This window comes from Orussus abietinus, unplaced genomic scaffold (genome assembly GCF_000612105.2).
Source record: "Orussus abietinus isolate OABI.00-Male unplaced genomic scaffold, Oabi_2.0 scaffold26, whole genome shotgun sequence".
NCBI classification, from domain to species: Eukaryota; Metazoa; Arthropoda; class Insecta; order Hymenoptera; family Orussidae; genus Orussus; species Orussus abietinus.
The window spans coordinates 741,092-755,357 of NW_019395989.1; the positions used below are offsets into that span (position 1 = coordinate 741,092).

At 48.1% G+C, this 14,266-nt stretch overlaps 2 protein-coding genes across 2 annotated transcripts; both read left to right on the top strand.

Annotated features, from left to right (window-relative positions):
* Positions 1 to 3,915: 3,915 nt before the first annotated feature.
* LOC105703590 lies at positions 3,916 to 6,010 on the top strand. Its single transcript, XM_012432084.1, has 3 exons — positions 3,916 to 4,172; positions 4,770 to 4,945; positions 5,601 to 6,010. Exons 1-3 carry the CDS (start codon positions 3,916 to 3,918, stop codon positions 6,008 to 6,010), a joined length of 843 nt encoding a protein of 280 aa, XP_012287507.1.
* Positions 6,011 to 11,268: 5,258 nt separating this feature from the next.
* LOC105703591 lies at positions 11,269 to 12,380 on the top strand. The gene is made up of 2 exons (XM_012432085.1): positions 11,269 to 11,719; positions 11,974 to 12,380. The coding sequence occupies exons 1-2, from the start codon at positions 11,269 to 11,271 to the stop codon at positions 12,261 to 12,263; spliced, it is 741 nt and encodes a 246-aa protein (XP_012287508.1). The 3' UTR covers positions 12,264 to 12,380.
* The last annotated feature ends 1,886 nt before the right edge of the window (positions 12,381 to 14,266 follow it).

The window sequence follows — 14,266 nt, forward strand, 5'->3', positions numbered from 1 at the left end:
CTTGCTCGAGCGTTTTCCGGACGGGGAAAGTGCAGAGCACGTGTGCATATCCGGTTGCAATGGTCATGGGAGACCGTGAATGTTCGTCAAAATCGGGACAGGTGGGCTGACCTTACGAGGCGCTCTCTACTTCGGCGAACCACTGTCATCCATGCGACTCGAGGTCGTGATCGCGCATAAACCGCGAATAATGCTATTGTAATGCTTTACGTGCAAATACAGTTATTCCCCCAGGCAAAAGAAATCCGGCTTGACAGTTCCGGCGCGCACGTGTAGGTGGCGACGGGTGAGCCAAAATGGCGGCGCCTCTCGAGCACCACGTGGGTGGGATGACGTCAAGCTAGGAAGTTGAAATCGGTTTCGACATGAAAAGATGATTCTTAATATTCAGGTGTAAAAGAAAGAGATTAAGCCAAGATATGGAGAAAATGTGAGGCGATGAACTGTCATTCAAGATGGCGCCCTTCGAGTACCGTGGTGCCGTTACGCGATGAAATTATTGTGAAATAAGTATTATTTGGGATTAAAATGCGAGGTCAAACTATGTCGAAAGGTGGAGATGATGATTCGTGATATTTACAGGCAGGAAAGGATAGATTTCTCCGTCTGGCGAGAGATAAAAAAGGGCAAAATGGTAAGTGCTCATCTCGGGGTAATGGCGGAACGTAAGAGTCGCGAGACGACCGGAAGGAGCTCGACCGGATCAAGAGCAGCCGAGACGGATTCATCTCTCCGGGGAGACGAGAGTAAAGAGAGTCACGAGACTAACGAGAGTAACAACGGTAACAAGAGTACCGAGAGTACCGAGAGAGCAGGCGATGGCTGCAGGGCACTCGACTTATCGACGCGTCGCAAGTGCAGACAAAAGAAGAAGCTCCCTTGGAGAAAGGACGTTCTTTCTCCTTTTATCTTTCAACCGGCATAGACGAGGGAAACGGGGAAAAAGCATGGAAAATCTTTTCTCCGAGGGAAGAAAGTAAGAAATGCAGAGAGTCCTATCGAAGGTGAAATCTTGGACAAAGTTATTGTTGGGGAGTGACATGACCGAAGTTCATATTTCCTGCAAAAGACGTCATTGGGTGCATAGAATCGTAGACAACCTAATTTATGCACTGAGAATAAAAATTTATTTCAGTCAAATTCTTCGAATTATCAAAATATTTTTTTTTTCGGTACATGTACAAAATGTTAAATAAGACTTTATTAATATTTGCATCACTGCACGTGGAGGGAGACATCGCAGTAATTAGAAACCAGTCTGAGACTTAACGACTTGCATTTGAATATCTATTCGTAGGTGGTGACCTCGTCTCGATTAGTGGCAAATGAAAGTCCCCTCTTCCTTTCGAAGCCGCCTCTCATCTCTTCATTAATCAGCCTCCTCCATGAAATCCGCTCGTCCTGATCCTGGAAACAAGGTACGTTACCCTTAAAGCGATGCGAAACTGGAATCCGAGGGATTAATCGTTTATGAAACTGTTCCCCATACCTAATGGCCTTCACGTTCACGTTGTAAAATTTTAAACAATTCCCTACCCTCAGTTGGGAGAAAAGTTTCTAAACCGAAATGATGCCATTTTCACCTCACCTTAAATCTCGATAATTAAATGAATGAAATTCTGCATCAAGCACAATTTACAGTTATCGCGTCTAATTTCCAGGACGCCATCTTCGCCATGCGAGAGCCTTGAACTTCAGACACCGAACAATCGGTTCTCCAACCGTTAGGTTCCCATAATTTGGTGTTCGGGTCCGTGCGATCTCTTTTTCGGATTTTCCAGGAGAATCCCGATCTGGATGTCTCGCCGGGGTCGGAGGTCGTGGGTTCCGCGGAAAAATGGCCGACTTCCGGCCGAGGCCCTGGGCCCAACAAGACGGCAAGGCCCGTCGTCGACCCGGTTGTTGTAAATGGGTAAGTAGCCCGGTTACACGGCGGTCTCTCGTCCATCATCGCCGTCGGATGAAATTTCGAAAGGGACCTCCATGGATGGTCCATGAGGCACCTGCGCCTGCCGATCAAGGCCGAGGTGCGCCGCCGCCATTTTGGATAACCCAGCGCGACTCCTCTCCTCCTCTTCTGTAAGAAAAGAAGCCACCTGGATAGGGAAAATTGTTTATAATCATCCTTCGTCCCGATTATCCCTCTTAATCCCGATTTCACATCGCAAAGGTCGCCATCTTGAAAATACCAAAAATCGCGGTACTCTTGATTTTCGCTGAAATTTATGAAAGAGTCGATTTTTGCAAGGTTTACCTTAAAAAAATAATTTCATATTCGATGTCTTCGGTGAAACGACTTAAATGTTCAAAATAGTTCGCCTGAAATTGATGAAAGAATCGATTTTCGTAAGATGGCCGCCGTGTTAATTGGCTCACGGGGACGCGCATGGCCTTCGGATCGAAAGCGGCGAAGAATAGATAAGCCTCGAAATTTTCGTTCCTAGTCGAGTGGTACCGCTACTTGTAACGATACTCTCACGAGATCTCACGTGAGCGGGGATTGGTGGGTCCATGGGAATCATTCGCGATTAATCGGATGATCGCTGCTTTCAGCGGGTCCAATCCTGGCTTTCCAATCGGCGAGTGACGCTATCGGTGTCGGATCGTTGGGCATCTTGATGATACCTTGGTTCCAGTGGTCACGACATGTATCGTTCCAACTCCCGAACCATCGAAAACGTGACGATGGTTTTAGGTCGCCATGATGGGAGACGTTCCTTCAAGGTATCGTCACCTCCACCGAGAAATCAGAGAAATGTTTCTTTAAACGGTACCAAAGAAATATTCTGCACGCTCGAGGAACAATTTCCCTAAACTACCCTGGAATAAATAAGATGCAACCTTTCTATAGAATTGCAACAATTTATTCGAGGGAAATAAATATTCATTGAATTAATGAAATATTTCTTTGGTTCCAGGAATTTTTTTTCTCGGTGTAGATCGGGTCGAAGGCTCGGTATATTATATTGTTTACGACAGTATGGGGTTGATTAAACGTATCAATTTGTGCACCGCGTGCAGTGTGCGCATGTCCAGCGGTGCACATGTAGCAATCATTGTCCCATTCCAACGGCAGCGCCCTCCTTCCTTTGATCCTTAATGGCGGCCGAAGTAGGTCTCCCAGGCTGAGGACAACCCATGATTGCCCGTTCTCCAGAGATTTCCCTTGTCCGTCCTTTTCGGACGAATGGTTCCATCCACCATTCCCAGGGGTCGAAACCAGGAAGAGGAGGACGAAGAGTCGAAAATCAGAAATGATCCGACTTGTCGGAAAGAATTTTTGCAAGTCGCAAATCATGGCGGGATACTTAAGAACTGCGCTCCCTCAAAAGCTAACCTAAAAATCCCCGATTACAGGACTGGGTGGCCCCAAGAGAAGGGATTTTGACTGCATTCTAGGCTAGCCTCGGGTTCTTAAATTTGAATCCGGAGGGAAGAAGACCAGGTAGCGTTTCCAAGAGGCGGAGCAATCCGGAGACGGGATCTTGGATCTGGTTTCCAGGTTGCCAAAATCCGGAGGGGCACCCAGGTGGGCTCCACATCGGGTTTAATGGAGCCGGAGAAGAGGAGGTGAGGAGGTGAGGAGGCGAGCAGCCTCGAGGAAGGAGACCGAAGGTGGTGGAGGAGGATGTCGACGTCCACTCGGAAGAGGTAGGGGCAAAAGGAGGTAGGTTTCCGTGGCTTCGTCTGGTACCCTGGACGAGCTGGGAACCCTCCGGTATAAAAGCAAAGCGAGGTCTTTTAAGTGCTGTACACGAGTCTAGCTCTCGCATCTCACGCGTGTCAGGGAACGCAGGACCCTGAAGAGCCACCCAGGAACCCGAAGATCCCGAAGCTTCCAAAGGACGTTGCAGCAGACTCCGCTCCTGGGAAGTTGGGACCAGGTGCGAGACTTTGACCAAACCAGAAGACAAGATGCTGAAGAGGTTGCTGGTCATCTCGTGGGTGGCAGTGCTGGCTTGCTCTGCTCTCCCGGCTTCCGAGAAGAACCCTGGAGACAATGACCTCATGGCCACCATTTATTCGGATTGCCTGAAGAAGGAGTCCGTCAGCTGCATCAAGTACAAGGTCTTCGCCTTCGTCGATAAATTGTTAAGAGACAAGGAAGACATCACCCTCAGCGAGGGCATCACCGTCGTCAAGACCAACAACGCCGAAGAAGGCGCTCCCAGGTTGGTGAATTTCAATGGAACGATCAATTTTCAGGAGGATGTCAGTTGTAATGATTTTTTCGGGAGTTCTTCAGGGTGGTGGTATTTATTTTGGGAACGTGATTCTTGAAGCAGACCGTATCAGCATCAGGGTTTTAGTTGAGGATTTAACGATTTGTATCCCTAATCTTGATTTTAGTGCTCATGGGGCGTGTAGTCTGGATATTAGGGAACAAATAGGTACCGGGATGTTTTGTGGCCCTCTTCAGGGTACCCGAGCGTGGTAGACCGTGAGAATTTAAATGAAACAGCGGAATAGAATATTTAGAATCTACGTTCTCGGTAATAAAGTAGCTCGGTAGATTGACCATTGCATGCCCCGATGAATTGTTGCGTGTCTTCAAGTACTGCATATTCACTGAGGCATACGATACCAGAATATTCAACCCAAGTAACGACCACGTTGCGTCAGTTTGTTGGTCCTCTTCGAGGCCCACAAAACGGGGGGAAAAAATGTTTTTCCACGTTTCCCCCCCTTCGTCGTACACTTTCACGACCTCTTCGAGTTAGGATTAGATACCACGACCCGAGTAACCAAGTGACCCAATATTCCCGCAGGTCAATAGACTCCAGTGATGTCGACGCTCTTCTCTTCGACCGACTGGGTCGGTTCCTGAAGACGCACTCCGTGAAGGTGGACCTGAAAGGCAGCGACATCCTTGGGGCCATCGAGTCTGCAGGACGCAGCCTGGAGGACATCAGCGACAGCGTGGCCGAGGGTAGAGGAAAGAAGAGTAAGTATCGGGTTATAAATAAATTGCGGAGTACCTGAAGAAACATAATCCAGATAACACACATGACCGTGCACAAAATGTCGGCGAGGCAGACTCGAGCGGGTCGACGTCTGGACTCCATCGGCCCCGGGAAAGACGTTGACCCACTCGGGAACTGGTTCCTCTTCCCTTGACCCTCACCTCTTCGAGGTGAGGGAGAAGAAGAGAGCGGGTCTTCGAGGTGGTCGCGCAGGATTTTTGACATACTTTCCAGAAAGCCTGACCTTCGGCCCGGTTCCTCCTTTCGGCTTTCTAGCGGATCTTCCTTTCTCCCCTGGTCTCGGCTTCCCCTTATCCGTCGCTTCTGCTTTCCCCAGTCTTCGTAGAAAAATCACTAAGTACCGAAGACCTCGATTGGAGCTCCAATCAAGCAAGGGAAAGGTGATAAACTTCCAGCGGCTGTATAAATTATTCCCAGCGTGGGAATGACCCAAAACTGAACTTTCATGAGTCCTTTACGACTTTCCGCCATTTTGGCCCATTCTTACGATAAATATTAGCCGACACCTCTGAGAGATTTTACTTCCACCTTTTCATAAAATAAGAGTAGGGATATTAATTTTTCATGGATGTTTGGATGTTTTATGGTGGGATTAAAAGTGTCCTTTGATTTCAGAGAAGGCTCAGAAGATCTTGGGACCATTGCTGATGGCAGTGGCCTTGAAGGCTGCAGCTTTGATTCCCCTGGCCTTGGGAGCGATCGCTCTGATTGCTGGTAAAGCCCTCCTCATAGGCAAGATCGCCTTGGTGATTTCGGCCATAATCGGCCTGAAGAAGTTGCTGTCGCACCAAAAACACGTGACGTACGAGGTGGTAGCACATCCACACCACAGCAGCAGCCATGTTGTGAGCCACGAAGAAGCCGGAGGCCATGGCGGATACGGAGGTGGCGGTGGCGGTGGCGGTGATTACGGCGGCGGATATTCCGGAGGAAGTGGCGGTGGCTGGGCCAGAAGTCTTCCTCAGGATGCCCACGACCTTGCCTACAATGCCCACGTGCCGCACAACGAGGCACCGGCGAAATAATCGGCCTAGAACTTGAAGAGCTCCCGGTCCAGACGGTGCCTGCTCTGTTCTTCGGCTTCCAGACTCCAGGAATCTCGTCCGATCTGGAATTTCTCAACTCTCAGTCCTGGTCCACACTCTGGACCACCTAAAACTCGAGTCTTAAAGAGTACGCGTGAAGGAAAATCCACTTCTTCAGGGCCCCCAGGCGATGGCGTATCCTGGGACGCTCTCTCTGCAATTCCTTCACTCTCCGCTTCGATTCTTTCTTTTCTGCTCCTCTTCAGCTTGTTTCTTTCTTTTTCTTGCTTTCGTCCTCGACCCCCGGTGCCGAGTGGACCGCCATATTTTTTTTTTTTCCTTGAAGAGGAGGCTCTTCAGGGTCTCCGACCTGCGAATTTTTCGGGACCACCAGTACCGAGCGATACTCTTGCCTATGCTTCGGTGCGAACCTTTATTAATTTATACTTTTATATCTCCCTTCCTTATTTATCTCATCCCCAGTCATTAGTTTCTATGTCTCCTCTTCGGTATTATTTATTGTTACCTTTGTTGTCTGAAAATAAAAATGGAGGCGCGCGCTGTGGACGCGCGCCGAGTTGTTTTCATAGAAAAATGTGTCCGACGTCGGTCGGCCTCGAAGTTCTGATTTTTAGACGTTAATTTAATCATGTAACTCGTTAATTATATTGTAATTAGTGTAATGATCATCTCATTGCGGAGTACAATCGCGAGTTGTACCCCACCATACCTGCAAAGACATCTCCGTGAGCGGTAAGGAAACCTATGATGAATTTTAAAACACTTTCAAAGGAAAATTATTTAAACAAATAGTACTCAATTTATGAAATCACGCGATTTGTTTTAAATTTATGGCTCCCAGAAGTCTACACCCGACGCCATCTTGAACGTTCCCTGGAAGTTAGAAAAATTTCAACAGTTATTTTAAAGATTGATCGGAAGATTGTTTAATTTTGGTAGTCTCTTTTTTATTTCGGAAATTTAGAGTTGGTATAAAAAAAGTATCGTTAAATAATCCGAACGTTCGAGCCGCCATTTTGGTAGGTGCATTTAGGCAAGTGCATCAACATGTACGGTACCAGTTTAACATTTTGGGACCTGTATTAAAATTCTTAATCGTCATAAAAAATTCGAACCGGCAAAAGAAATCGTACAGATCACAAATACATTATACAATAGGGTATAAAAATTGATAAATAAATTATTAAGTACATAGGAAAATAATAAAATATGTTCTAAAATTTATAAGTGGACATGGACATTTTTCTGTATTACATAGTAGCATCACCATGTTCGCCATTGTACACCTGGTAGCGCCATTTTGGAAATCCGTGTGCTTTTCGAAATGTCGACCATGCGTGCTAGAAAGTACACCGACAGCGTATGTAGGCATGTACAGGTGTACACGAGTGCATTCCCGTGATAAAATATCCGCAGGGAAGGCACCCGCCATTGTACTTGTCTGCACGCACTTGTCTGTGTACTTACCGGCACGCAACGACCGTCACCTTGCAGGCTAAACAGGTTTCCGAGGTGTTCACCTGCGAGAAATGTTCACCTCCTAACAGGAGATCCGGTTAAAGCGGATATTCTGCACAGCCATCGCGTTTTCCGGGACAAGAGTGTACTCCATTAAACCGCAGGCCATTCATTAAGGAGTCCAAGAAGAGGAGTAACGGCGATCCTTGGAAGAGCAAATCCAAAGTTCCCTTCATCCCCGACCTGGAAACCCACCAGAAGCATCACCTTGCCACCCTGAAGTTGAAAATTTCAAAGTTTCACGAAGGAACGATGACAGAATTCGGAAAAAAATGAAAAATCAACCGCGAGGTGGGGAGTCGCCTCGCTCGCGCGGAGGTTCCAGGGTCTTTTAAAAGGATCCGAGGCGGTTTGAAGGTCGATCCTCGCTCGCCACGGGAAAGGAAAGTGCGAAAGTAGTTCCTGCACGCAAATGAAGGTCAAATTGGCTCTTCGGGTTCTCCACGTGGACTTTCGGAGAACTTCTCTCGACCGAGTGGACGCGCAGGAACCGGCGGAGCGTTTCGTTCCAGAGACGGTGGAACCGTCTTGGAACCGTTTCCCACTGACACCGGCGATCGGCTATAACCTCATTACCCAAATATCGAGGATGCGGAGATAACCTCCACTTCGATGGCCGCCATTACGGCACGCACTGGCTGTCATGGCGGAAGAGATCGCTCTCTACCTCGACCTTGTCGTATTTATCCCGATTCTTTCCTTTTTCCACGTTAGATAAATTACAGGAGTATTCCATAAATTATTTCCCTTGCATTGAATTTTTTAGAAACAATTCCTTCCGTTGCAAAAGAAAATATTTTAATCTTTGCCCATTCGTCCTCAAATTTCTGGAATATTATTTATATAAATGTATTTATCCGTATACTGTCGTGAATTATTAATTGAAAATATATATTGAAAAATAAGTTGAATTTTTGAATTAGTGAAATTTAACACCAGAGACCTGAGACATTAACGCGAATGTTTAATTCGAGACAGTGGGAAAGGAAATCCACGTGGTTCCGGTAGCTTTCAAGTGATCGTAATTGCAGAAGGCGCGCACGGCAGACTTTGAAAAAAGTTTGAACCAGATACCGTGGGAAGGATATCGCGAAAGGGAAACGCGGAGAAAGGCCTTTATTAAGTGACGTGAAATGTGGGTAAGCCGTCGCCTGGAATCGGCAAAATCGGGCATTTAAATCCCCCGATGTCAGCCAATGATCCAGAAACTCGTCCTTCCTGGAGGAGGCCTAAAAAATGAGAAAACCCGCGTCGACGATCCAAGATGGCGGAGCAAACTCGCTTTAGCCGTATCAGAGCTGAAACGAGAAAATTCTCTCGAGAAGAAGCGATACTTCCCGCTAAACAATGACGGCGTAAAATACCTAAGTGTCATCCATGGCGTGCAAACGACGCTGATGTCTGCAAAACACTTTGCGGCGTGTCCAAAGGTTCCTTCTTCACCTGGAATATCAACCGGTCTGTTCGGCGCATAACGTAATAACGCAACATCAGGATCCGTCACGGACGGGTGCCAAAGAAATGTATACTTTGTCATGGAAGCAGCGACGTTCAATGGACGATTCCATTCGAAAGTTACAACTCGGTTTGTCGTCTCGGCGTCCTAGAAGCGACCGAACGAGCGTCTCTTCATCCGGCTCTCCAGGTGATAATTCTTCCCCGTCAATTTGTCAGCAGCGAAGGATTCCTGCAGGGAAAGCCCATCAGGGTCCCATTACCCCGAGGAAATCATTTTCCACCGACCAATTACAAACCTAAACTGCGAAGCGCGATTCAGCCAGAAAGAGCATCAAACATGTTCTGCTTTTTAATACAATTTTCATACAATTTCCTATAAACTCTAGAAATTTAGGTTATGTTTAGGACACGTTCCTGCGTCGGATTTTAATATATACATTAAATAATATAAAGAATTTACGGTCGTTCGGGTATAACTGCGTAATTAACGCATGTTTTAGAACGTCTTGACTCTATCCAAGATGGCGGCGACCCAGGTTACTGCTTCTCTATTAATTTCCAGTTTTATTTATTAGATCGCGCAGACCCTTTCGTTATGACTAAATTCCGGTGGAGGTATGTAGTCCACGCGTCATTTATCGCATCTCATTGTCGAATCGACATTAACCCGCGATATCGAGGCCGCAGATCATTAAATGCGAACTATGCAACGTAATCGAGCGAAGAGCTCGATGACGCTCCCAAGTTTCTCGGTCCGCGAACCGGAAGTTGGCGTTCTCCATGTTCTCCACGTTCCCTATACTTGCCAGCTGTCAAGCTCGACGGCTTTCGCCGCTTTTCACGCGCGGACCGAGAAATTGGGCCTCGAATTCCAGTTCTGCCGAGTTGGGCCCGACTTTTCGTCATGCCGGATGTGACGGTCGATCGCCCGCGGAAAAAGGCCCCGATCTTTCCCCTTGCACTTGTCGCTCGGAGGGCCCCTTTTTTTCTTCTCCGCGGACCATCTTCTCCCTCTCTAAGGCCCAAACGCGCTCGGTTTTCACTTGCTGACCCACTTGGGCCCTCGTAGGCGTGAGGCCCGGAGACGACTTTGGAAGCCGAAGGTTTCTCGTCGGGGAGATCCGTCTTCGAGGTCGTCTCCGAGGTGAGGCCCCGAAGAGGCGAGGGAGGGCCCCACCGAAAGCCTCGGGCCCCACTCTGGGCCCGTCCCTACGTAGGTCCCGACATCGATGCAGCGTTGACCCACTTGTGATAGGACGAGATAATTTGAAAATTCTTCATTTCTAGGGAATGGGCCCACACCTTGAAGACCGCCTAATCTCGATAGCCGAAGATCACACCTCACTTCAGGCTTTTACAGATCTTGAAATTAGTGGACCTAGATCCTGGAGAACGCTCATTCTCTCATCTTATAGGACGATTTTGAAGAGGATGCCGAAGAGGACACTTCGCCGCCGAATTTTCCAGATCCTGGAATTAATGGCCCTAGATCCTGAAGAATGTCATTCTCGCACGCTGCAGGAAGTTCTCGAAGAGGAGTAGATTTCTCGGCAGGACCGGTCGACACTCTTGCACCGGCTGGTCCCATTGCCAAGGTTGCTCTTCAAGGTTCAGGCCCTGCGTGGAGAGGTGACGGCCGAGAGGGAGATCCGGACCTGGAGGGGGCCGAAGAGGAAGCCGAAGAGTTCGCGCTCGGGTGGTTGGTTGGCTCGTCGTTGTCGAGACGCGGACCCGGTGGTGCTGGTATGAAAATACGGCAGTCGAGGTCGGGTGGGGGCTCGTTCCCCCCAGGACGTGCTAGTGTACCAGACGGTGCACACCTGACCAGATATATAGAGCTAGGGCAGGGCTTCCGTTACGTACAGTCCTCGTAGTGCTCTCAGGTACGCATCTCTGGAGAGGGAGAGAAAGACGGCGCTCGACGGCCTAGGAACACCCTGAAGAGGAACCCGAAGAGGACCTCCGCCGATTCGCATCGAATCATCCCTGGAAGTAGAGGTAGGTGCATCCGCGTCTATCCATTTTCTCCATTCAATTCGAAACCTTTGTCGGGGTCTTCAAGAACTTCCAACTAAATTTCATTCCAAATAAATTTCACTGAACCGAAGAAATATTTTGTTCATTCGTGGAATAATTATTAAGCTGGGATGAGTACTTGTCGGGGAATTGGGGATTTCGATGCGTGTTGAAGAAGAGCTTGTGGGTTGTTTTCAGGGTGTCAGATTTGAGATTCTGTTTCCAGATCTCAAAGGTATCCGAAAATGAGAGGCCTCTCGTGTTTCTTCGTGGCGACCCTGATGATGGTGGCGGTCAAGGCCAAGTCCATAGAAGAGCAGGGTCCAAGGTCGTCGAGCAGTGGCCTCTTCGGGGACCTCCGACAGGTCTACCAGATGTACAAGGAGTGCTCGACCTCCGACCTCGGCTTCTGTCTGAAGCTAAAGCTGCTGTCGACGATGGACAGGGTGTCGAGGAGCGCCCAGGTCTCGGTAGCCGATGGAGTGACCTTGATCAACGAAAGTCCGGTACCGCAAGTCCAGGAAGCTCCAAGATCCGAGGAGGAGATAGAAGCGACCTTACCCAGGGCCCTCGAGGATCGAGAAAACGCCCTGAACTCGATGATCTTCGACAAGATCGTCAGCTTCTTCCAGAGCCACACCCTGAAGCTGAAGCTCCCGAACGTCGAAGAGCTCCAGCGCAGTCTCACCGAAGAAGGTAGAAAACTCGAATTTAAATTTTTTAATACTCTAATTCCGTCAATATTCACACTTTAACCGGGCACAACTTCTAAATGGCATAATCGATTCCAAATTAGATCCCAGGTAGATTCATGCTTGTAGTATAGAGACGCAGCGCTCGAGGCAATGTACTTGCTCCAGACGCAACCGCGTCCGATTAAATTTGAATAGGTATTTTTTGAGACGAGTTGCCTGGCTTTGATTTTTAACCGTATGTTAATTCTTTTGCAGGTCGCAAGAAGAAGAAAAATATGGGCGGCCTCATCGCCATTCCTCTGCTGATCGGTGGTACTTTGGTGCCGTTGGCGTTGGGAGCTTTAGCTCTGCTCGCCGGAAAAGCGTTGATCGTCAGCAAACTCGCCTTGGTGCTAGCTGCCATAATCGGTCTGAAGAAGTTGGTATCCGGAGGCGACACTCACGGTGGCCACGAGGTGGTCCAGGTCGGCGGAGGACATGGACCCAGTGGGTGGAGCAGGTCGAGCCACGACCTGGCCTACTCGGCATACAAACCTGCGAACTAAACCACCTTCTTCGGGATCATCGAGGTCTCTTCATCCCTCTTTCTCCCTTCGTCTCCCATTAAGGAGGAGTCTTTTTCCATTTTCTTCGGCACCTTCGCCCTGTCTCTCTTCGTCATCTTCTTCGACCTCTCTCATCAAGGAATCCCAAAAAGTTCCACCTCTTCATCCTCTCGCTCTCGGCCATCCTCAGTATTTATTGTAACTCTTGTAAGTCTAGCCGTAATACCGAGCAATGTATATGTCAGTAGGTACCTAATAAATTAAGGAAGATTTATAATCGCAAGGTCAGCTGGAACCCTGGTCCATTCCTGGTCTCTTTTCAAGGTCTCCTCGCAAATCTGCAGAAATTCTAGCCGGGAAAGGGGTGACTCGTTTGAAATAATCAGTCTCCTGGAAGTCGCCGGCCTATTCGAGATCCTCTTCAGGGTCCTCGATGCCTTCTGTCGGGCTCGTTTTGCGATTCGCGTTTTACGATCCCACGTACCGTTGGTCCGGCGTGGCCCAATTATTCGAGCCTGACGAGCTGAAGTCGATTCGACCTCGAAGAAGAACCTGAAGAGGACCTAAAAAGGGGCGCGTCCACCCTGGCAAAAATCCATGAAAATTTACATACATTTTCGCATACCTCGTAATCACAGTTTCATATAAAAAAAATGTAAATATTATCGTACCATTGAATTGGATTTTTTAAATCTATCTTACATGCCGAATGCGATGTTACGAGACGATTTTCCTGCAATTTATTGTGCTTGGATGTTATCAATGAGTAGACAAATTTACATGGGCAATTTTATCGGTTCATCTTCCGGGGACCTGCTGTCGTCTATTTCGGTCCGAAGAAGCGATGTTGGCCACGGGAACGATTTCCAATGCGAGTTTCCAGTCGGGCCGGCCCTGAAGAGAGAGAGTCTACATAAGGAGCGAGAACCTTTCATGGACGTGTCCACAGGCCAGCTTGATACGCACACGCAGGAGATGCGTGCTCGAACCGGGCACGCATTACCTCGAAGTAAACCAGGCCGAGACCAGGCCAGTCAGCATCCGCGCCGAGCCATTTTGCTGCTCCTAACGCTCCTCGTTTAACGGACAGAAGTGCCGATGACTCCGAAACGTTTAATAATCAGTAAAGGGTATTTAGATCGCGCGGAAACAGGAATAAATGAACTTTCACGAGTGATTTTCAACGAACCGCGCGTCGCTTCTAGCTTCCACAGATTTATTTCCCTGTAATGATTCTTTTTAGTATTTATGGGTAACCGAGGTTTAAACCGCGGGTTATCTAGAAGGAATACGGATTTATTAATTTCCGTTTACACGTATTCCTCATATCTAGATTAGGTATTTTTAGCGCACTTGTTAGGCATCGGTGGTGCATTTTTTTATCCAGATTCCTTTTTTCTCTCTGTATTTAAATCGAAGTAAGAATATCTTTGTAAAGTGAGATTTTCTTCCTGGATGGCGCTGATCCAAAATGGCGGCACTCATTAGCGTCCCCTGGGGGTGGTCGCGTCCTCGCTTCCAGGAAATCGCTCGATCCCACTTTTGGAATTCCTTTTCGACTTCCAGGAGCACTCCCCCACTTCGAGGCAAGGCGTGGACGCTGAAGAAGGAGAAGAAGGTTATCCCGGCTGGTGCTTGGAGCCTGCGCCTTCTAGGGCCTTGACCTGGCCTCGATCTTCCCCGAGTTCACTCTCGCCCGCGTCGTCGCCGAGGAAAGTGCTCCTCTCCCAAGCGTCCTCGTAGGCCGCCATCTTGCGACGCCATTGGCTGCGTTTACCGAGAAAAAGCCGTATAAAAATATTTTACATACATAAATATTGTACATTTTTATTTTTTCCCACATTTTTATTTTTTCACTAACGATCTAAATGTTTCAGGTTTTACATCTAACGAATTAAACGAAGACTCAGACTCCATCTTCAGGGTCCTTAGACGCCAATAGTCGTATTCGCCAATAAAATATTACTCAAATAATTGGATATATGATTGACCCTAAGATGCCA